Source organism: Pan paniscus, chromosome 6 (genome assembly GCF_029289425.2).
Source record: "Pan paniscus chromosome 6, NHGRI_mPanPan1-v2.0_pri, whole genome shotgun sequence".
Lineage (NCBI taxonomy): Eukaryota > Metazoa > Chordata > Mammalia > Primates > Hominidae > Pan > Pan paniscus.
In genome coordinates, this window is record NC_073255.2 from 165,245,101 (window position 1) to 165,267,095 (window position 21,995).

Here is a 21,995-nt window from a genome sequence, read left to right on the forward strand (position 1 = left end):
CTCATCAAGGCCAGACTCCAGGGCACAAGGCCTCCCAGGACTGTCAATGACCCATTCACTTTGCAAGAACTCCTGGAGCAGATGTTGAACCAGCTCTGAGCCCACCTGATAGTCCTGCTGTCCAGCTCTTTCCTTTTTGTTCCTAGAAGCACAAAGCTAAAAAATGATGCAGTGAAAGGCTGGCCCCTGAGCAAGTAGCTCTTTGGCAGAAGGGGCCTGGGAGAAGGCAGGTATTAGCATGGCATGGCAGCAGGGAGCTGAGGGGCCCCTCCCTTAGCCATAGGAGTGTATCCAGATCTTCTCCTTGGTCTGCTCATTCCCGCCACCTGAGCATCCCCTGGCCATCTTCCGTGCCTCTGCCCACTTGAGTGGTATCTGTACCTTCGATGGACAGCTTTGTGCCCACTGCCCAACAACAGAGGCACAGGAAGGCAATGTGAATGTTCCAAAACCCCTCAACTCTAGGGGTATTCAGCAGCCCACGTGACAGTACTGTCTCTACCAGCCGGGGTTGAGGCTGGGAGGCAGGTCCTGAGCCACATACAAACAGTGGGAGCTGACCCACTCTGCTTTGTACCTACAGGTGTGTTTCGGCAGATGAGACCACAGGCGCTGGCCATGCTGTACTTCCACCTGTGCCCTGGCTGCACCATGTGGCATGATGAGGCTGCGGAGGGCATTTTCCGGCAACTGGGTGTGAGGCCCCGATGCTGGAATTCTACAGCCGTGATGACCCCTCAACAATGCTGCCTGGCTGCAGGAGTTGCTGAGCGGCTTGCAGTAGGTGAAGCCTGGGAGACCTCCTGACATGGGGCCCACCTGCACCAGCACACCCCCACCCCACCCCCAGTACCACAACACCCTCAAACCTTCCTGGGGAGGCAGGGCCTGGTGCCATACCCCCCAGCCCAACTCTGATGGGGCTCCAGCCACCCAATGGACAGGGCATACAGACAGGATGGTGGAGGCGTTGAGACCTGCTTGATTTATTCCAAGTATTTAATACACAATGACGCAACTGTGATCCCAAGTGTGCAAAGTTAAAGCCTTCGACTGCAGCTGAGGAGAGGGGAGGAATGGTTCACCTGGGGATGGTGGTGAGTCAGGAATGCCAGGCAGGCGGCCATGGCCAGGGCAGTCTCCTACCCATGGCCAGGGACAGGGGAGCGGCCTGAGGAGCAGGACCCAAGGGTAGCCCAGGGCCGGGGAAGGGGGCAGAGACCTCCCCTTGGCCTAGGTCAGGAGCTCAGAAGTGCCACATGGCTGAGGGGCAGCGGCCCGGGAAGGGCCAGAGGCAGGGCCAGGAGAGCACCATTTCCTGGGGGGCTAGGGGCAGGGAGGTGCCCTACAGGAGAAGCCAGGAGGGGCCACCTGGCCCTGGGGTGGGGGCCAGGCTGGAGCAGGCTGCAGCAAGAAAGACCTGAGGCAGGCGCAGGGCCTGAGAGCCTGGCTGGCTGGGCTCGGGGCGGGGCTCCCAAGGCAGCCTGGCCCAGGGAGCAGTCTTGACTCTGCAGGGGATGCCGAGTGAGGGGCAGCAGTCCCCTCAGGACCTCCCCTCCTCTCTGCCTGGAAAGGAGCTGGAGAACCCGTAGTGCAAATCTGTGGACCACTCAGTTATGGAGGGAGGCTGTGCCCGAAAGTGGACACTGGGGTGCATCCCCTCCACCACCTCGGCCTCCACCGCTGTCCTCAGTACAGCCGCTTTTCGTAACTGTGGGGACAAGGCAAGAGGGGGAACAAGAGTGGGTGTGTGGACCCTGCTCCTTCCCAAAACCCTTTCCCCAGGGCCCCCAGATGTAGGAGAGAACAGAGAGCTGAGAAGCCCTGAGATCTCAGCCGTAGGGGGCAGGAGGAGGGCCTGGAGCAGGCCCTAGGCCTCTGTCCTCCCCCAGGCCAGCGTTCCCTGAAGAACCATGCTGGGTGCAGAGATGGCCATGCTTCTTTGGGCCATCGCCACATCTGAGTGGATGTCCTCAGTGCCCAGGGTGGAGGGACAGCTCAGGCAGGCATGGCCCATCCTCATGGAGCAAACTCCAACCTGGAGCCGAACCTCTGCTGCCCATGTCCGCACCCAGCCCCAGCCCTGCAGGCACAGTGGCCTAGGCTGCTTGTGGTCACTGGGTCCAGTCTAAAATGGGGCAGCCTTAGGCCTGAGGTCACGGGCATCTCTCTGCAGCCAGAAAGGGATATGTGTTTCAGCTGGATGAGGGGACACTGCTGGTTTCCTCCATCATGGTGTTGGAGTTAGGGGGCCGGGGGGCCCAAACCCAGTGTCCACATCTCATGGTTACACCCCAGCACCCTCCCACCCCCACCCAATACCCACCCCCACCTCCAGCCCAGGTCCCACCCAGACTGCCCCTGCTCTACTCTACGCTTGGCCCGGGCAGCGCGGTTACTTACACGGCAGAAAGGTATAGCTACGGAAGGGTGGGGCGGAAAGAGACACAGGTTAGACGGCCGGTGATGCCTGGGGACGGGGCTCCTGACCAGGGTGGGGCACACGCCTGCAACTACTGCTGCCAACGAGCACTGCCCCCGCCCACGGTTGCCCCAGCGCTGGCCCTGGCATCCGTCTCTCTGCCCTTGTCCCCGCCAGAGGGGTCACACCCGCATCTTCTGCCTGGCTGCCTGGTGCCACCACAGCCCCTGCCACCAGCCACCAAGCTTTCTGAGCAAGCAAGGGCTGGGAGTCCAGGTGCAGTGACTGGCCACACCTCCTGTGCCCTGCTCGGGAGAGGCCCGAGGGGAGGAGAGGGCCTGCTTGCATGGGGACTAAAGGACAAGGAACAGGGGGCTGGGCCCCCGAAGAGAGGGTGAGGGGCCATCCTGCAGCAGCATCTGTCCCTGCTGCAGGTGGTCCATGGGGTCCCTGGAACCTCAGCTTGGCCTCAGAACCCTGGCCCCACCTGCCCAACCCACTGCCTCCAAGTGACAGCAAGGAGGCCACCACACTTACGAGTGCAGGCCATGGACACCACCCTCAATCTGGGCCGACATGGTCCGCTTCTCAAACTTGAGCTCTCCTGAGTACATCATGGACCTAGGAGGAAGGTAGGTGGAGCAGATCAGGGCCACCAAGGGTGGAGAAGAGCAAGAGAAAGGAAGCAGGAGCCACCCCCAGTCTCAGCACTCACCGAAGGACAGACAGGCTGCGGGCCCCGATATCCTGGCAGCCGTGTTGGATGCCTGCTATGAGGTAGGGCACGAACTTCTGAATGGATCCTTTGTCCTGGATGGAGCCCGAGACACCCTGCGCGATCTTCACTTTATCCCCCTCGCTGCATGGAGGGTGGAAGACTGAGCCCAGCAGCTTGAAGCTCAGAGGACCCCACCCCACCTCTTAAGGGCAAAAACGGGATACCGCCCAGGAAGGTCCCCCAGGCCACCCCTCACTGGGCTGAGTCAGATGGCCCAGGGACAGATCCTGGGTCTGCTACTTAAGCCCTGTGCCTCAGTTTCCAGAACCACCATATGGGGACTGGCTGCCATCTGGGGAAGTCGGTGGCATGAGCGGGCCCTGAAGGGTTGTGGGCTGATCTGCCCAGGTGGGGCCCAGGGTCAGGGAACCTGAAGTATCGTTTCTGGCTGCTGCTGCTCTTCTCCATGGCATCCAGTGAGCCCATGCCCCGGTACTTCTTGAGCCGCACCCCGTCTGAGAAGAAGTACTCGCCAGGGGCCTCCGTAGTGGCGGCCAGCAGGGAGCCCATCATCACTACAGTGGGCAAGGGATTAGTGCCTCCAGCCCACTAGTGCCACCCCCCCAGCTTCCAGCCCTCGCCTGCCCAATCCCCAGCACATTCTCCCCTCACCTGTGGAGGCTCCAAGGGCCAGGGCCTTGACCACGTGTCCCACGGTCTGGATGCCACCATCGGCTATGATGGGCACACCAAAGCGCCGGGCATACTCAGCCACCTTGTACACAGCAGTGCCCTGGGGCCGACCACAGGCCATCACTGGGGGAGGGTGGGGTGCACAAGGCAGAGAAGAGTCAACAGCAACTCCGGGGCCTGGCGCGGGGCCAGCCCAGCTCTTCCTCCTGTGCACTACCTCTACTCAGGAAAAGGGACAGGGCTGGATGGTGTGTTTGAGGCATAACATAGGTGCTGGCAAATACCACCAGGATGAGTGTCACTCTAGGGATCTGGGCCACCCCACCCCTAAGAGCATGACAGGGGATTCTGACAGGGGAACCAGAAGCGGCCTTCAGAGCCCAATGCCCCCAGACAGGTGGCCCCAGCCTCACCTGCTCTCAAGGCACAAGTTCCCCTTCAAGGCTTTTGTTTGCAAAAACCGTTACCAGGGTTAGGTACTATGGTCCCCTTTGGGATACTGGTTTGCATTTCTTCAAGTCTAAGTGTCCAAGGTCCTTCAGTGTTAGGTTTTAGGTGGACACTACAAGGAACCACACCTGTCTAGGGACGGATGCAAAGCTGGATAAACCAGAGATGGCGCCTCTCATTTGTTTTGTCCCTACTCTACCTCAAAGCTTTGAACAGTGCCTGAGACAAGTAGGTGCCTAATGAATATTCGTTAAGTGGGTGAGAGAGGGCCCTCATTTCACCATGGTGGCCACCTAAGGTGAAGGGCACAAACCTAAATAGCAGAGGCTCTGAGGACCAAAAGGGGGAGCTGTTTGGGGTAGGAAAGGCCAAATGCATCACTCAGTGTTTTGGAGAAATTGCCCTCACAGGAGGGGCCGGGTACATCTCCTCAGGCCAAGTGAGGACCCAAGTCTTCCAGGCAGCCACCCCACAAGTCAGATACCAGCCTCCAGGGAGCACCTCCTCAATAACCACATGGGGGACACATGTCAGGCTCCCCCCTTCCCACTTCATGTTCAGGAACCCACCCTGCAAAAGGGCTTTGTAATTGGGTGGAACTCCCCACGCCCAACCACATGGTGAAGCAGGTGTATAACATATCCTTATATATTCAGGGACATGTCGTCTCTGTGTCTTAAATATCTGCCTTGTCACAAATCAAATCCAAACCCTGAGGTTCCAACAAGCCCCATGGACAGTCACACCAGCCCCAGGCCCCAAGCCCCAGGCAGAGCCCCCTTGACCGCACTCTGAGAAGCAGGCTGCAGCTCTTGCACTCTGCTTACACCTGCCTTCCCCTAAGTCAGTGGGCCCGATGGGGTGGGGCCCATGCCTGGGTCACCCTGGAGCCTACCATGGCAGAACAGGGCCTGGCAGAGAGAGTACTTGATATACATCTGGGGAACAAAGGCGAGGCCCCCGGGCCAGCGGGCACTCGCTCACCTCCTGACACCCACCTTCCTGGGTGATGCAGATGGAGCCGCAGCCCATGCCCACACGCAGCCCGTCCACACCAGCATCAATCAGGTTCTTGGCCTGGGCTGCTGTCACCACTGGGGGTGGGGATGGGGCAGAGGAACAATGTGAGGATGGGATGCCCCTGCCTGCCCAACAGCCTCTTGGGACCCCAGTCTAGCATCCCCCAACCCCCCTACAGTGACCAAAGCCCATCATGCTCCCTGCCACCCATGCCAGGAGCCATACCATCACCTAGGGATGCTGAAGGACAGAAAAGGGTTACTCATTGGAGGGGCAGGAGCAGGCGGGTGGGAGGCGACCCCGCACTCACCGTTCCCCCCAATCACCTGGAGGTGGGGGTACTTCTGTTTGATGTAATGCACCATGGCGATCTGATACACCGAATTCCCTTGGGACGAGTCCTGTGAGAAAGGACGGAAGAGCTTGGGCTTAGACAGCTGAGGATTCTCAAGGCAGGAGGGAGAGCCTGAGTGGATGAACCCCTCAAATCCTATGAAAACTGTTATGAGAATGCTCTTTCCTTCTGGTTGTTGTTTTTTTTTTTTTTTCCTGGAAATTCACTTGACAACTTTCAGTCAATTCTCAAAGGGGACTGCTTCCCTGAAAGGTTAATCACAACTAATGCAGTCTTAGAGTACATAAGGCCTTTCCTATCCATTGTACAGACTGATCCTTAAAGCAAGGAGACACCGCCTGGAGCCGTATCCTGTTCCCACCAACTCACTAACCAAATGAAATGACTTAACCTCTTTAAGCCTGTTTCTTCATCTGAAAATGGAATGGCGATTGTTCCTCAATGGACTGATATACATTAAGGTCTTGACGCAGTGCCTGGCAAACAGGCGGTTCTCAGTAAACGTGAGCTAAATTATCAGGGTCAACTTATGAGCCAAGAAGGCCCTCAGAGGCCTTTGTTTGCAGTCTGTTGTGAGCTGTTGAGAGGGTGCCAGTGACCTTCCTAATTTCTCTTCCTCCTAGTCATAGAATACAGATAAATCTAGATGTATGGTCCAGATCACTCACAAGGGATCAATAAGCCTTTATCCTTATTCTACCTCCCTTTATCGGGGGGTGGGGGAGAGTCTTGATTTGCAATTGTTGCTTGCAACAATTTGTCAATTTTTTTTTTTAAGGATTCAGTGGGTACATGTGCTTGTTGCTTAAATGGAATACTGCATACTGGTGAGAATTGGGCTTCAAGTGTACCTAATACCCACATATCGAAAACTGTGTCTGATAGGCAATTTTTCATCCTTCGTTCCCCTCCCACCCTCTCCCATTTTGGAGTCCCCAGCGTCTATTATTTCCATCTTTATGAACATGTGTACTCTCTGTTTAGCTCCTACTTATAAGTGAGGGCATGCAGTATTTGGTTTTCTGCTTTGGAGTTAGTTCACTAAGGATAATGGCTTCTAGCTCTGTCCATGTTGCTGCAAAGGACAGGATTTCATTCTTTCTTATGGCTGTGCCACTGGAGAATTTTAACTTGTTTGTTTTCTTTCTTTGTATCTCAGATGACACAAACCATTGTTTGTTTTTTGAGAAAGGGTCTCGTTCTGTCCCCAGGGCTGGAGTGCAGTGGCACAATCCTAGCTCACTGTGACCTTGAACCTCTGAGCTCAGGCAATCCTGCTGCCACCCTCCTAATTCTGACACCAGGGAGCACTCAGAAAGAGAGAGGAAGAGTAGCAAGGGAGGGGCACAGGCTTAATCAGAGGTGAACCTGGGTCCTCATAAACCTCCACTCTGCTGAACCACTCATCCATCTCCCCCACCACTCAGGCAGGGGCCTTACCAAGACTATGACGTCGACGCCCGCCTGGGTGAGCAGGTCCAGACGGTATTTGTCATCCTCACGGGTGCCCACAGCTGCCCCACAGAGCAGCTGCTTCTGGGAATCCTTGGAGGCCAGAGGGTAGTCTCGGTTCTTCTTCAGGTCGGTGCGGGCGATGATGGCCACCAGCTCATCGCGATCATTGACGATAGGCAGCTTCCCTGACAAGGAATGCAGGGGTGAAATGAAGCAGGCTTGGTGGGGAGAAGTTTGGGAGATGTTTAGGAGGGTGAAGATGAAAGTGGACCACTCCAGAGATTCCACTGAAGTACCCCAGTCAGCCACTAGGTGACAGCACCCCCCCAGGAAGTGTTCCTAGGGACCTAGCCCTCTTCCCAAGGAACAGGGAGCAAAGAAATCTTTCAGCCCAGCAGGTTCCTGGGGGTCTGTGGATGGGCATCCCCGTGGCCTGGGATCGGCAGCCCCTGAGCACTGGCAGCCTTTCACCTGCTGGGCCACAGTGGCCGAAATCTCCTAGCCAGGAGTGATGCTGTCCTGCAGGGAGAAGCATGTGCCCTGTCCAATACAGACACCAAAGAACCCTCCAGTATGGACCAGGGAAGCATTTCCCACTATAGCCAACGGGGACCTGGTGAATATTTAATTTTTCCTTTTTTTTTCTAACAAGCGAAAGTTGGCCGGGTGTGGTGGCTCACAGCTTCCTCACTTTGGGAGGCCGAGGCAGGTGGATCACTTGAGGCCAGGAGTTCAAGAACAGCCCGGCCAATATGGTGAAACCCCATCTCTACTAAAAATACAAAAAAATTACCTGGGTGTGTTGGTGTGTGCCTGTTGTCCCAACTACTCGGGAGGCCGAGGTAGGAGACTTGCTTGAACCCAGGAGGCAGAGATTGCAGTGAGCCAAGATCACACCACTGCACTCCAGCCTGGATGAGAGAGCAAGACTCTGTCTCAAAAATAAATAAATAGAAACCAAAGTTGTGGCAGGGCATGGTGGTTCACGCCTGTAATCCCAGCACTTTGGGAGGCCCAGGAGGGCAGATCACTTGAGGCCAGGAGTTCAAGACCAGCCTGGCCAACATGGTGAAACCCCATCTCTACTAAAAATACAAAAAAAAAAAAAAAATTAGCTGGTATAGTAGCACATGCCTGTAATCCTGGCTACTCAGAAGGCTGAGGCATGAGAATTGCTTGAACCCAGGAGGCGAGGGTTGCAGTGAGCTGACATTGCGCCACTGCACTCCAGCCTGGGTGAGAAAGTGAGACTGTCTCAAAAAAAAAAAGCTAAAGTTGTTTCTATCTGGAAATTATTATAAAAACAGCTCTAGTGTCAAATAAATTTAACTGCAGGACTTCTGAGAGCCTTTAATAAGTGAATGTGCAATTCTTTATGCAAGATAGGGGATAGAGAAAGGAGTTATTGCTCAAGATTTTTTTCTGATGGGCATCGCATAGGACTAGTTTTGGGAAACATACTATGAAGATGCTGCACTAGGGGCAAGCTTCCCTAAGCTAAGAGAATGATGGCAGGAGTTGTGCTCTGGCCTGCCTGAGGTTATTCAAACCTTCCCCAGGGCTCAGTCTGGTTGCTGGGATAACCTGTGAGGCTGTGAAGGAACAACGGGACTGTGGACAGGGAGTCAGGCTGGGGGTTGAGTTTTCAACTAGCTCCCTGGTACCTTTCTTGCTACGCTGCAGGATCTCATTTGCCTCTTTCAACGTCACACCTGCTGGAGCCACCACCAGTTCAATCCTTGGCGTCATCACCTGTGGGGCCAGGAACATTTGCCTGCAGGTTGGCAGGTGAGAGAGAAGGAGCCAGGCCTCCCTCTGGTCCCTGGTCACAGGCACCAGTCTGAGGCCCCAGCGTGAGGGTCCTCTCTACACCCAGCCCTGCTTCCCCTGCCCTGCAGGTACCTCACTGAGGAGGGTGGTGTGGTCCTTCTCAGCAAGAAAGTCGATGTCTCGGGAGGTGACGATGCCCACCAGCTTGCTGCCCATGGTGCCCGTCTCAGTGATTGGGATGCCAGAGAAGCCATGCCGCATCTTGGCCTCCAGCACATCGCCCACAGTGTGCGAGGGGCTCAGCACCACGGGGTCCGTGATGAAGCCCTGTTCAAACTTCTGCGGGCAGAGATGGGGGAGGAAAAGGCTGGAAGAAAGCCAGGGATGATGTCCAGGCTGGCCACAGGGAACAGAGGATGCAGCTGTGCTGCAGAGAAGCCAGGACCCTCAGTGGGATGAGGAGCCAGTGGGAAAATGAGGGCTCGGCCCCAAGGCTCCACTGAGAGGAAGGACACGCAGGGAGTGTAGCAGTGCAGGGCTGGCGGGGGAGGCTGGGAGGGCCTCTGAGGTGGGGACTGCCAGGTGGCATCTTGCTGGGGACAGGCCTGGTACTTGCCTTGACCTTCCGCACCTCGTTGGCCTGGAACTCTGGGGTGCAGTTGTGGTGAATGAAACCAATACCTCCCATCAGCTGATGTAGAAGGGAAGTGTGGTCAGAGCCGGGGCCCATCCCTCCTCAGCCCTGCCCCTCAGCACAGCCCACCATGGTCAGTTCCTGTGTGCCCTGGAGTCCCCATGCAGGTGTGTAACTCACAGCCATGGCAATGGCCATGTCAGCCTCTGTCACAGTGTCCATGGGGGAGGAGATCAGCGGCGTCTTCAGCGTGATCTTCCGGGTCAGAGCTGAGGTCAGGTCCTGAGGATGGAGGCACAGCCCACGTAAAGAGTTTATCACCCACTGGACACTCACTCGCTGAGCTCCTACATGCACCGGCACCAGGACAGGCCCTGGGGACACGGCAGTGAACAAGGTGGATGAGTTCCCAGCTCATCTAATGGAGCTTATGTTCTACTTGGAAAGAAAGATGACAGACAAAGGACATATGCTCAAGATGACTTCAGTCAGGATGAAGGCTGCAGAGAAAAACAAAAAGGCCAAGCGACCACTGGCAACAAGGTGACTGGGGAAAGCCTCTTTCCTGGGAGGTGACCAGTGGGAGCCGATTAAGTAGAAGTCAGAGGGGCTGTCACTCTCGGCTGAGGGACTGAGTGCAAACCCGCCTCAGGGTCCAGTTCTTTCGGAGGCACACTTAAGAAAGAAAAAGAAGGCCAGGGGAGTGGAGGGAAGGGAGAGGCAGGAGGAAGGCAGGGGCAGCATGTATGGCCGTAAAGACCACGGACAGAAGCTCAGATTTGATTCGGAGAGAAGCCACTGGAGGGTCTTGACAGAGAAATGATCTGATTTATGTTTCAAAAAGGTCACTCAGGCTCCAAGGTGGAGAATGGATTCTGGGTGACAAGGGCTGAGGTGGGGGTAGGCATGGAAAAGAGTCTTTTAGGCATCCAGGAAAGCAAGCAACGAATGGTCTGGAGCTCAGGAGAGTGGTCAGGATTGCAAGTATCCATTTAAAAGCCACCTGCCCATGGAGGAAAGGCCAGAGCACATACCCCTCTGAGGGTCAGGCCAACAGTAGTGGATCCCAGTCCCCAAGACATTTGTGCAGACTTTGCTATGTAATTTTTTTAGATTCAAAGTCCCTGAAACCCATCACTAACCCTGGTTCAGACCTCTGGCCCCATGATCTAGAAAACACCATCTTCTCTTTTGTCATGCCACAGAAGGGCCACAGCCTTCCTGACAGAAGCCACAGGACAAGGAGATCCTTGCTGGCCAGGCAGGGTTTTTTTTTTTCTCTCTCTGATGGAGCCTCATTCTGTCACCCAGGCTAGAGTACAGTAGTGCAATCCCGACTCACTGCAACCTCCGCCTCCCAGATTCAAGTGATTCTCCTGCCTCAGCCTCCCGAGTAGCTGGGATTACAGATGCCCGCCACAATGCCCAGCTAATTTTTGCATTTTTAGTAGAGATGGGGTTTCACCATGTTGGCCAGGCTGGTCTCAAACTCCTGACCTCAGGTGATCCTCCTGCCTCAGCCTCCCAAAATGCTGGGATTACAGGCATGAGCCACCACGCCCAGCTGGTAGGGGTCTTTTCAATCCCTCCCTTCCTAGCAGCCAGCCCAGGGTCTGACACAAAGCCACACTGGCCAGTAAACTTTGTTAAACCGAACAGCTGCACCAAGCAGGCTTCCTGGTTGTTGTCATAAGGGAAACAACCAGAATCATTCGAATTTCCCCCTGAAAATCTGTCTGGGTCAGCTCTGGCTAAACACCGGCTGGATGTGAACTTCCCTCACATGTAAGTGATCCAGGCACACTCAGGCCCTCTGGCCTTTCATGAGAATCAGACCAGAATAAATAGCAATAATAATAGCAACAGAAAAGAAATGTTTTTTTTTTAATGTATATGAATTCATCATTGAATCATGGCACTTTTTCTTGAAATGACTTACACCATCATCACTACCCACCTTGGCTTCTCTGAGTTTATCATATGTTAATTGTTCATTGATTCGGCTCATTGAGCCCCTCTGGGAAAGCAAGGCACTGCGTTTCCTTGTATTTATCCAAAATGTAACTCTTTTAAACCCTCTTGCCAGTTCTTGTACATTGTGGATCAGTGAACAAGTCTGTCTACCGGTTTCAAATCTCCATAATTTTACTGGCTTCTATCATGTCCTTGTTCAGCATTCCAGACAAAATCCAATCCTTATGGTCTCTACAATAAGGCAGCCACTCCCAAGCCCACCGTTCCCACTCCCAAGCCCACCCCTTCCCAGGCCTCTTCTGAACCTGCCCACAGGCTCTGTCACTGACAGAGAGCCACCCAGCCCTGGGCCAGGCCTCACTCAGGACACTCCTGTGTTCCCATAGCTGCCTCTGCCCCATCAGGTATAACCCTTTGATCTCTACCTGTTTCTCTGGCAACAATAAAGGCTATATCCACCCATACCAGCTGGGTGGAATCACCCCTGTAATCACAGCGTCTTCGGAGGCTGAGGCGGGCGGATCACTTGAGCTCAGGAGTTTGAGACCAGCCTGGCCAACATGGTGAAACCCCGTCTCCACTAAAAACACAAAAATTATTGGGGGGTTTTGGCATGTGCCTGTAATCCCAGTTACTCAGGAGGCTGAGGCAGGAGAATCACTTGAATCTGGGAGGTGGAGGCTGCAGTGAGCTGAGATCACACCACTGCACTCCAGCCTGTGTGACAGAGCAAGACTCTGTCTCCAAAAAAAAAAAAAAAAAAAAGGACTATATCCTATCCACCCATTCCCAAGAAAAGTCTCTCCATCTCTCCATGCCCTGCCCCTGAGCAAGAAGTCAGCCTCTTCCACCACATACACAGCCCCCTCCCCTTGTCAAAGGAAGAGGTACTCACCACCTCATCAGCTATGAAGTCTATGAATCCTGGGAGAATCAGGAAGTCGCTGTGAAGACAGAGAAGTGAGTATTATTAGTGGGGAGGGGTGCCCCAAAGGGGCAGAGCCTGCCATGCCAGAGGAGGCAGCAGGGGGGTACAGAAAAGCCTAGAGGAGCAGAGGCTACAGCCCCCCATCCCTACTGCCCCATCAGGGCAGTTCCCACCTCGTGTACCTCACTAGAGTCTGGCAAACTCCAGCCCCCAGAGCTAGAGCCAAAGACAGCAAAAGGTCTGCTGGGGTACCATCAAGGTAATAGGCCCAAAATATCCATTGCCTTTAAGTCTCAGAGTTTGTCAAGCGACACAGAAGTTCCCATATCGCCACACACAGCAGACACAGTGCCTGCCTTTGAAAACTTCCCAATCTTGATGGGGAGAGAAAATAAGTAAACACTGGGAACAAACCTGAGAACAATTTTGTGGCGCTCAACACAGTATGAACATGACCCAGCACAGGACAGGCCGCATGCCCCGGTGCCTGGGCTGCTGAGTCACACAGGGCTCGGAACAGCATGGAGGGACCCCAGGGGGCTGAGTGCAGGGCATGTTCTGACAGAGCAGAACAGAAATGGCCAGGACGGGAAAAGGGAGGAAAGAGGCCTTAGAGGTGGGACCAGGACACTGGGGCCCCAGCCAAAGCATGGCAGCTACCAACACTAGGGTGGGCCACAGTCACAGCAAACTCCGCAAGGGAAGTGCAGGCCTGCATGGGTACATCTAGGTGCAGGGTCACAGCTCAGGGGCCCCAACCTGCTAAAATCACAGCAGGCCTTGAGAGACACACCCAAAAGCAAATATCCCACACTTCAGGAACACTATGAACTGAGCTAAGCAAAGCAGCAGGCATCCCTAGCGCAGGAAGGAAAAGCCACAGGGTGGAGGGAGGTGGGTCATTAATCTGCCCTAAGGCCTAGAGAAACTCCTAGGCGTTCCCCTAGGGTGTTCTCCTAGAAGACTTCAATGACAACTGTATCAAAGCTGGGCTCTCAATCTCATCACCAAAGACCACCAAAAAAACAAAGAATTTCGGCTGCTCCCAGCCTTTGGCAGCCCTTCTTCTGTATAGCAAAGAGGCCACAGAAGAAATGCTGGATTCTGGGCCTCATAGCATTTTCTAGGTATTCTATACACCCGTCGCCTACGGGCAGGCAGGAGGAGACACTCCTCAGGAGTGACTGGGTATCCTGGTGTTTAGGGAAACTGCTGGCCAAGCAGGAGTCCTTATAAGCCAGGGTAGGGCTGGCAGGAGACAAGGCAGGGATGCTTTTGACTGGCCAGCATCCCCACTCTGCCCCTTCTGATGCTCCTTCCTGGCAGGGGCACAGTCCTGCAGCCAGGAGGCAGAGCTAGTGCCAGGCCTGCAGCACGCAGGGCAACTGGCCTAGGGACCACGGAAAAGGCAAATGAAGCCAGAGGCAGACGGGTGGGTCTGTGTCCTCCTCCAAAACCCCATGTAGGGTGGGCTTAGGGGTGGCAGTCACAGAATAATTCGCGCCTTGGGAGGGGCACCAATACCAACCTGTGGGCAGGGAGGGACACAACTGGGAAAATGCGCTGGACTAGACAGTTGGAAAAGAAGCCACCCCAACCACCTGGCTGGGCCTCTCCTGGGGCCATGCGGAAGCGGCTGCTTAAGCTTGGCTCCAGGGACCCTCTGCCCTCGTGGTGAGGCTGGGAGGGGGCGTCCTGGACCAGCGGCTGGGAAAAGTCTCCCCATAACGCCCACATCTCCAGTTCCCACACGCCCGAGGGCCCCTCCATGCCGCTGAGAGGAGGAAGGGGACAGGCCGAACCCGGATCTGGCCAGAAACGGGTCAGGGCTCTGAGGGCCGCGGTGTCGCCGTGCCACGTCCGTCTGCTCCGGCGCGGGCCTTCCTTCCCGTGCCCAGCCCCCAGCGCCCAAGCAGGCACTCGCACCGGGCCGGGAACGCCGGGGGAGCCGCGCACGTGCAGGGCCGGCCCGGGGGTCGCGGCGCGTGGATGCGCGCACCTAGGGGTACGAGATCCGGCGCTTACTTGTAGGTGAGGCCGTCGGCGCTGGCGAAGAGCTGCTGCGCGGTGAGCCCATCCTCGGGCACGTAGCCGGTGCCGCCGCTGATCAGGTAGTCCGCCATGCTGCCGCGAGACCCCGCGACCCGACATAAACACCCGCGCGGCCGCCCGCCGCTGCTGCTGCTACTGCTGATGCCGCGCCGCGGCCACGCTGCTGCCGCGGGCCGGGCGGGCCGGGGGCGGGGGCGGGGGCTGCGGCAGCGGCGGGGCGGGCCAGGGCGCCGCCCTCTCCTCCCGCCCCTCCCGCCCTTCTCGCCCCTCCCGCGGAAACCGCCGCCTCCGCCCGCGCCGCACAAAGGGCTCAGCCGCGCCGCGCGCACGCCCCCAGCTGCCTGCAGCGGCGCTGCGACCCCGCAAGCCCGGACCGGGTAGGAGGTGTGGGGCCTGCGGGGGAGAGTACCGGGTCAGGCCGGGACACGCCCCCTCCGCCGCTCTACATCCAGCCTCCCAGGACCCCCAGCAGAGGCCCCACACCCCCACACCCCCCCACACCCCCCACCCCCGAGTTCTCCCCCAGCCGGGGCCACCCACCTTGCCCTTCTCCCCAGGGCACCTCTAACACGGTTCTGCCGTTCCCCAATCCCCAATACTCTTCCGCGGACCCTGATCAAGACCCGGAGCCCTGAGAAACCTGTCTGGGCTCTCAGCTACCCAGCACTAAGGACTTTGAGGTTGGATCGCTATGCCCCATCCCGACATCCTAGGGAGCCGGCATTCTTCATAATGACACTCCTTGACCTTTGGGTGGCCTTGGGGCCCTCCGCAGTTTACAAAGCATTTTTCATAAATGAGCACATTAACTCCACAATCTATTAATTGACAAGTATTGGGTACCCATTCCCTTGACAGAGGCAAAATCTATAGTTCGGAAAGGAAGGGAGGGGTACTGCTTCTGATTCATGGCCCAGTGCTTCGGCTCACCGCCCTATCTCCGGCTGAGAAAATGGTGTTGGTACCAGGGCTTTTAATCTCAGAGAGCGGTTTGTTATTTGGGAGGGTCCTGCGGTGGGAAGATGGGGGAGGATCATAAGCCTGGCTTAGACAAGTGTGCATACAAATAAGAACAGGGGCTAGGGAACTTCTGAAAAATCCCCAAAGCAGAAGTTGGTGGCCCTGGGTGCCCAGCCAGATCCAGATTTCTACATGGGGGCAGTGACTGGGTGCAGATAGATTCACATGGGGAAAGGTGGGGTGGTAGGAGGTAGATCCCCTTCCCTCTTATGGGACCAGAACTGCCAGTGCTCTTCCCAGACCAAGAGTGGGTCCCCCCACCCAGACTCCACAGCCTCCTCCCTGTGTCCTCCTGTGGCTCCCACAGCTCACTTGGGGAGAAGAGAATAAGGTGGTGTGGGACACAGTCCCCTCCCTGGCTTGGTGGCTGGCTGTGGCCCTGGGAGGCTGGGTTTATTTACTTCTCAGCAGTGTGATGGCAGCTAGGCCCAGGGGAGGCTTGGCCTCCAAGCCACGAGGTTCCCTGGGATGCCCAGCCTCCCCCATTGATGCCCCCGGGACCCTGCCAGGAAAACACAGACTGTTCCATCTGTGTGCAGAGGGGAGGCTGGGGCCGGATTGCCAGCGATGGGTGGGAAGCACCTCTGAACCTTCAGCATTCATGGGCTCATGCAGGGAGCCCGGGCCACATGGGGGACCAGGGGAGCGTCCTGAGGAGCACTAGCACTAGGACCTTTCACTGGCCACGTGGAGCAGAGCAGTGAGACCAGCCACAGAAAGTGCCTGACCATTCAGAGCTGCTCTGGGGTACCTTTCTGGCCACAGAAGAACAGAGCTATCATGCCAACTGCAGGCACAGAGCAGAGATTGGCACACAGCAGAGACCAGCCCAGTGGTCTCTCTGGGTTACTGGGTCACTAAAGGACCTGCTCTGGGTCACTGTCCCCTACAGTATGAGTTAGGAATGGCTAGAGTACTATTCAGGATTCAACCAGAGCCGGGGCCCAGGAGAGCAGCTGGATTTTACCATCTCAGGTGACCTGACTGTGACATCTGCCCCAGCCTTCTTAGGCTGCCTGGCTGAGGCATGGGGAGGGTCACCTTCCCAGTGATTACAGACTTCATGGCCCCACTCCCCTCTCCTGCTCCCCTTCGCACCTCCCGCTTTGACCTGTGTTGGGCTCCTCATCACTCTAAGCTGCTGGGCTCAGCCCTGGGTTAGGCTGTGCTTTTCCAGAGACTCCGCTAATCCACCCTCAACCCCCGCTCTCATACACCCTCTTCCTGATCTTCCCCAGCTGCTTCCTCCATGGGGAGGAGACACCGAGGCAACCAGTTGGCCTCCGAAGCCGAGGAAGGGCTGTTGTCCCCTGAGACCCCCACCTAGCAGCTGTGGGGATAGGAAGGCAGGTCCAAGCCCCTTCCTCAGGGTAGCAGGGCAACAGTGCCCAGCTGGGTACTGAGGTCCAGGCAGGGAACCCCGAGGGCTCTATCAGGCCTGGGGCTATTTGAAGGAACAAGATTTCAAAACACTCTTGAGGGGAAGATGGGGGAAGGGCAGAAAAGGTAGTAACATTAGCACTGTTGAGCTGGGACGGGGGCATAGCCTGTCCAAGTTCAAGCCAGAGAGCAATAACACTGGATTCAAACCCAGGACTGCTCACGGAATCCTGTCCTCTTCCCACAGCTCCAGGTTGGCGAAGGCAGGTGGAGGTCTGGCCAGCAGGTTTTGAATCTCACTACACCACCTGGCTGGGGCTCAGGTTTACACAGGCTCCCTGAGCCCAAGTGGGGGGTGCGGGTGGGGGTAGGGATGGCCCCTTGATGCAGAAGTGCAATCTGGAGAAAGGATGCACTCACATGGCTCCGAAGCCTGAGCTCTGAAACATTATGTTTGCAACCCCTACTCTAACCAAGCACTGCCTCTGTCAAGCCCCAACCGGCTCATTCAGCCCCTGTGGCCCCTCCCTATCGCCCTGCGGCCTGAACCCCAGGAGCTGGATTTCTAGGACAGGAGAAAGGCTGGGAGTTGCCTAAGCCTGAGTCAATTCTAGAGAGGCAGCCTGCCAGGACAGGGGGGCCTAACTCAGCAGCCCCACTGCCGAGGAGCCCCTTAAGCCGTTAAAAGTTCTTACATAAGCGGCCAACCCCTGGGCAGAGCTGCCGGGCTAATTCCCCCAGACCACCCCCATCTAACCCAGCTGCCAGGTCACCTCCCCAAGCTGCTGAACACCAGCAGATGGGCAAAGAAAGAAGTCCAAATCCTCTGGACCGGAAGGACAGTGGGATTGCATTTCAAGCTGCGATACAATCCAGAGATTAGCTGCTGTCTCCTTTTCAGCCAGTCCCCCTGGGGCCCAGCTCACTACCCTACTCTTCCTCCAGTGTCCCTCATTCCCCTACAGACCCCAGCATGGGGGCCTGCGTCTTCGGAGAGACCTTGAGGTGAGCTGCACTGGCAGCCTCATCAGATCTCAGTGCATGGTGAGGAGGGGAGAGTGTCCTCACCTAGCCCTGCGAAGGCGATCCATCTGGACACCAACACCTGCCAGTAAGACCACTGAAGATAGTTCTAGGAGGAAACAGCTAAGGAGGGGTAAGCCAAGTCGGACAGGACTCCAGCAAGCACTGTTTGAACCCCAGGAGTTGGAGCCACCTGAACGGGGTGTCGTCGGGTGTGTAGCGAGGTCCAATCTAGGGCTAAGATTTTAGGGAAGGTTTTTACGACCTGTTCCCTCTCCTCCGCTCCCCCGTGCAACGAAGCACCTAACCCTTCGCACAGTGCCCGTCTGCATCCCCCAACCAAAGCCGGGAGCGTGGCGTTTCGGGAAGTTAGAGGCTGAGGCGGTAATAGGGGAAGGGTTTGTGGGGCCTGCCCCTCCCCCGCAGCGTCGCCGGGTTCCCGGAGCCGCCGCGCCCTCCTCGGCCGCCCGCCCCGGATGCGCCCCGCGCGCTCTGCCCTGGGCGTCACCTCTCGGGCTCGTAGCCGGCCTGCAGCAGTCGGGCGCTGTACCGCTGCGCCGCCGTCTCGTGTCCCGGGTGTTGCCGGGCTCCGGGCTCCGGAACAGCGGCGGCTCCGCCTCCCTGCAGCGGTGGTGGAGTGAGTGGCCCCTCCATGCGGAGGCCGCAGCTCAGGGCGGGCGGGAGCCTCTCCGCCTGGAGGCTCCCGGGGCCCCGGCTGGGCAGTGAGCGCAGCCCGGTCGAGTCCCGAGGAGGGGCGGGGCCGCCGGGGCGGGGCCTCGTGCCGGGGGCGGGGCAGGGGAATCCGGGAGTCGACTGGGCTCCGCCCTGGGCTCCCCGCTCTCCCCGGCGCTGCTACGCAGATGCCTAGACTCGGTTCGTCTCTCCCATCCCAGATTCAGCGAGGGTACATCGGGGGATGAGGGGGAGAGGTGTCCCTACACGGGTGGGACTGGAAAGGACCCCGTCCCCTTCCCTGCCGTCCGGACCTTCCAGTGTCTCCTGGCCCCTTCCGTGGAAAACCAGAAGAGGAAAGGAGCTGGGCTCCAGAGGCAGGGCTTCTCCTTGCGTCTCAGGTCCAATCCTCTCTTGCACACCGACGATGCCAGCTCCCCTGGAGCGCCTCATACCCGCAGACCGCAGACCTCCCGCGCTGGGGCGAGAGAGTCGTGCTCAGCCGACTCCACGTTAGAGAGCGGGGAGAGGGATTTCCACAGCCTGTAATCTGCCAGGGAACGAACAGAACAGACAAGGCTGCGGGCTCCTTAAGGAACAGGACCTAGTCTTGCCTCGTTGTGGAGGTACTTTACCTTGTTATGTTACCCCGTAACAAGGGAGTGGGGCAGAGCAGTGTACTCAAACTTGTTTGTCCACTTACTAGAAGGCGCACTTTTTCCTACTGTTATCATTGTGAACAGTGAACACCTAGCAAAAATGGCAAAGAAATGTAAGAGTCCTTGCCCTCAGGCAATTTATTTCAGGAGACAAAGTAGATGAAAATAAACAGCTGATAATTCTCATGCCATATACAGATGGTCCTCGACTTACAATGGTCGACTTAAGATTTTTCAACCTTACAGATGGATTTACCCTGAGGTAGCCCCATCTTTAAGTCGAGAAGCATCTGGAGATTTTATTTTATTTTATTTTATTTTATTTTATTTTATTTTATTTATTTTTTATTTTATTTGAGACGGAGTCTCGCTCTGTCGCCCAGGCTGGAGTGCAGTGGCGCGATCTCGGCTCACTGCAAGCTCCGCCTCCCGGGTTCACGCCATTCTCCTGGCGCAGCCTCCAGAGTAGCTGAGACTACAGGTGCCCGCCACCACGCCCAGCTAATTTTTTGTATTTTTAGTACAGACGGGGTTTCACCGTGTTAGCCAGGATGGTCTCGATCTTCTGACCTTGTGATCCGCCCGCCTCGGCCTCCCAAAATGCTGGGATTACAGGCGTGAGCCACCGCGCCCGGCGCATCTGGACTTTTGTCTGACAAGTCTGAGGGAACAAATGGTAAACACTGCGTGATTGAGGAGTGCTAAGATGTATTAGGGGTCAGACTTTCAACAACGATTTCACAAAGGAAGCTGAATTTATGCAACAGTAAGATCTTGGACTTTATCCTTCATCGTGCCTCTTCCTATGCACATACACACCCACTCCCCAGAATCAGGATTCTTTTTATATTTAAGTTTTTTAAAATTTAGGTTGGGCGCAGTGGCTTATGCCTGTAATCTCAACACTTCGGGAGGCTGAGGCGGTCAGATCACCTGAGGTCAGGAGTTCCAGACCAGCCTGGCCAACATGGCGAAACTCCATGTCTACTAAAAAATACAAAATTAGGCTGGGCACGGTGGCTCACACCTGTAATCCCAGCACTTTGGGAGGCTGAGGCTGACGGATCACGAGGTCAAGAGACTGAGACCATCCTGGCCAACATGGTGAAACCTTGCCTCTACTAAAAACACAAAAATTAGCTGGGCATGGTGGTGTGCGCCTGTAGTCCCAGCGACTTGGGAGGCTGAGGCAGGAGAATCGCTTGAACCCGGGGGGCGGAGATTGCAGTGAGCCGAGATCGCACACTGCACTCCAGCCTGGTGACAGAGTGAGACTCTGTCTCCAAAAAAAAAATAGCCAGGTATGTTGGTGCACGCCTGTAGTCCCAGCTACTCAGGAGGCTGAGGCATGAGAATAGCTTGAACCCGGGAGGCCGAGGTTTGCACTGAAGCGAGATCGGGCCACTGCACTCCAGCCTGGATGACAGAGTGAGACTGTCTCAACAACAACAAAAAAGCTAAAATTAATTCATTGATTATATTCAGTGTCCTCTGGTACTTTGTATTCTGTCCCTTTTTTGGTGAGGGGCCCAATAGATTGTGGACTCACCATTTAAAAAATACTACCCTAAAGCCAAAGGTTTCTGTTTGGAAATAAGCAGATAAGGTACCCATATGTGTTTATAAAGACTCTGAAGGAGAAACTAGTCAAAACCTATCAATTACTCAACAAATGAAACTTAGAACTAGCTATAGCCTAAAATTTAAAGGACTGTCTGTAAACATGTTAAACTGCGGAGAAAACCCAAATCCAAATAAAGTTACCAGGACAGTAAGAATGACATGAAAGATAACTGTAACATAATTAAATGCATTATAACACAGTGAACAATGTTGTCACATGAAGGCAATGTACTGAAAAAAAAAAGGGCCACAGAGCAAGACTGTCTCAAACAAATAAACAAAATTCATGGAAAAATTGAATTAAAAGATAAGAAGAAAAAATAAACTGTATTTTTCTTTTTTTTTTTTTTTGAGATGGAGTCTTGCTCTGTCACCCAGGCTGGAGTGCAGTGGCGCGATCTCTGCTCACTGCAAGCTCCACCTCCCAGGTTCACGCCATTCTCCTACCTCAACTTCCCAAGTAGCTGGGACTACAGGCGCCCGCCACCACGCCCGGCTAATTTTTTTTGTATTTTTAGTAGAGACGGGGTTTCACCGCGTTAGCCAGGACGGTCTGGATCTTCTGACCTCGTGATCCGCCTGCCTTGGCCTCCCAAAGTGCTAGGATTACAGGCGTGAGCCACTGCGCCTGGCCTGTATTTTTCAACATAAGTTCCATCAAATTCAAGACACATTTGTAAGCCATGATACCAGCCATTTAGTCCATCTCTAAAGAACTTAAAGTCTTTGGAATTTAAGCATGTCAATGCAGTCTTTTTTTTTTTTTTTTTTTTTTTTTTGAGACAGAGTCTCACTCTGCCACCCAGGCTGGAGTGCAATGGTGCGATTTTGGCTCACTGCAACCCCTGCCTCCCGGGTTCAAGAGATTTTCGTGCCTCAGCCTTCTGAGTAGCTGGGATTACAGGTGTGAGCCACCATGCCCAGCTAGTTTTGTACTTTCAGTAGAGACAGGGTGTTGCCATGTTGGCCAGGCTAGTCGAGAACTCCTGACCTCAGGCAATCCACCCGCCTCAGCCTCCCAAAGTGCTAGGATTAAAGGCGTGAGCCACTGCACCCAGCCACGATTTTTGTTGAGATTAGGAAAAAAACCAAGTCAGAAGGAGCCAAATTAGGACTGTAAGGTGGATGCCTAATGATTTCCCATTAA

At 55.6% G+C, this 21,995-nt stretch overlaps 1 protein-coding gene across 6 annotated transcripts; it reads right to left on the minus strand.

Annotated features, from left to right (window-relative positions):
- Nucleotides 1-959: 959 nt before the first annotated feature.
- IMPDH1 (inosine monophosphate dehydrogenase 1) lies at nucleotides 960-18,700 on the minus strand. Of its 6 annotated transcripts, XM_034964929.3 has the most exons (17): nucleotides 18,403-18,700; nucleotides 17,940-18,131; nucleotides 14,445-14,543; nucleotides 12,387-12,435; nucleotides 9,698-9,799; nucleotides 9,500-9,574; nucleotides 9,016-9,222; nucleotides 8,778-8,865; nucleotides 7,099-7,298; nucleotides 5,614-5,704; nucleotides 5,282-5,377; nucleotides 3,813-3,956; nucleotides 3,571-3,715; nucleotides 3,138-3,281; nucleotides 2,960-3,043; nucleotides 2,404-2,420; nucleotides 960-1,711 (listed from the first exon to the last, which is right to left on the minus strand). In XM_034964929.3, the coding sequence occupies exons 1-17, from the start codon at nucleotides 18,546-18,548 to the stop codon at nucleotides 1,611-1,613; spliced, it is 1,980 nt and encodes a 659-aa protein (XP_034820820.1). In that variant the 5' UTR covers nucleotides 18,549-18,700; the 3' UTR covers nucleotides 960-1,610. The 6 variants fall into 6 exon arrangements, with proteins under 6 accessions (XP_034820820.1, XP_034820822.1, XP_034820824.1 ...); XM_034964931.3 differs by lacking the exon at nucleotides 2,404-2,420; XM_034964933.3 differs by lacking the exon at nucleotides 17,940-18,131 and having other exon boundaries at nucleotides 18,403-18,665.
- Nucleotides 18,701-21,995: the final 3,295 nt, after the last annotated feature.

Coding starts and splice junctions, on each gene's coding strand:
- IMPDH1 (XM_034964929.3), bottom strand. CDS start 18,548: ATGGAGGGGCCACTCACTCCACCACCGCTGCAGGGAGGCGGAGCCGCC. Junction 7,299..8,777: donor CCTGCAGCGTAGCAAGAAAG/GTACCAGGGAGC, acceptor ATTCCTTGTCAG/GGAAGCTGCCTATCGTCAAT. Junction 3,716..3,812: donor GGCCCTTGGAGCCTCCACAG/GTGAGGGGAGAA, acceptor TGCCCACTGTAG/TGATGATGGGCTCCCTGCTG.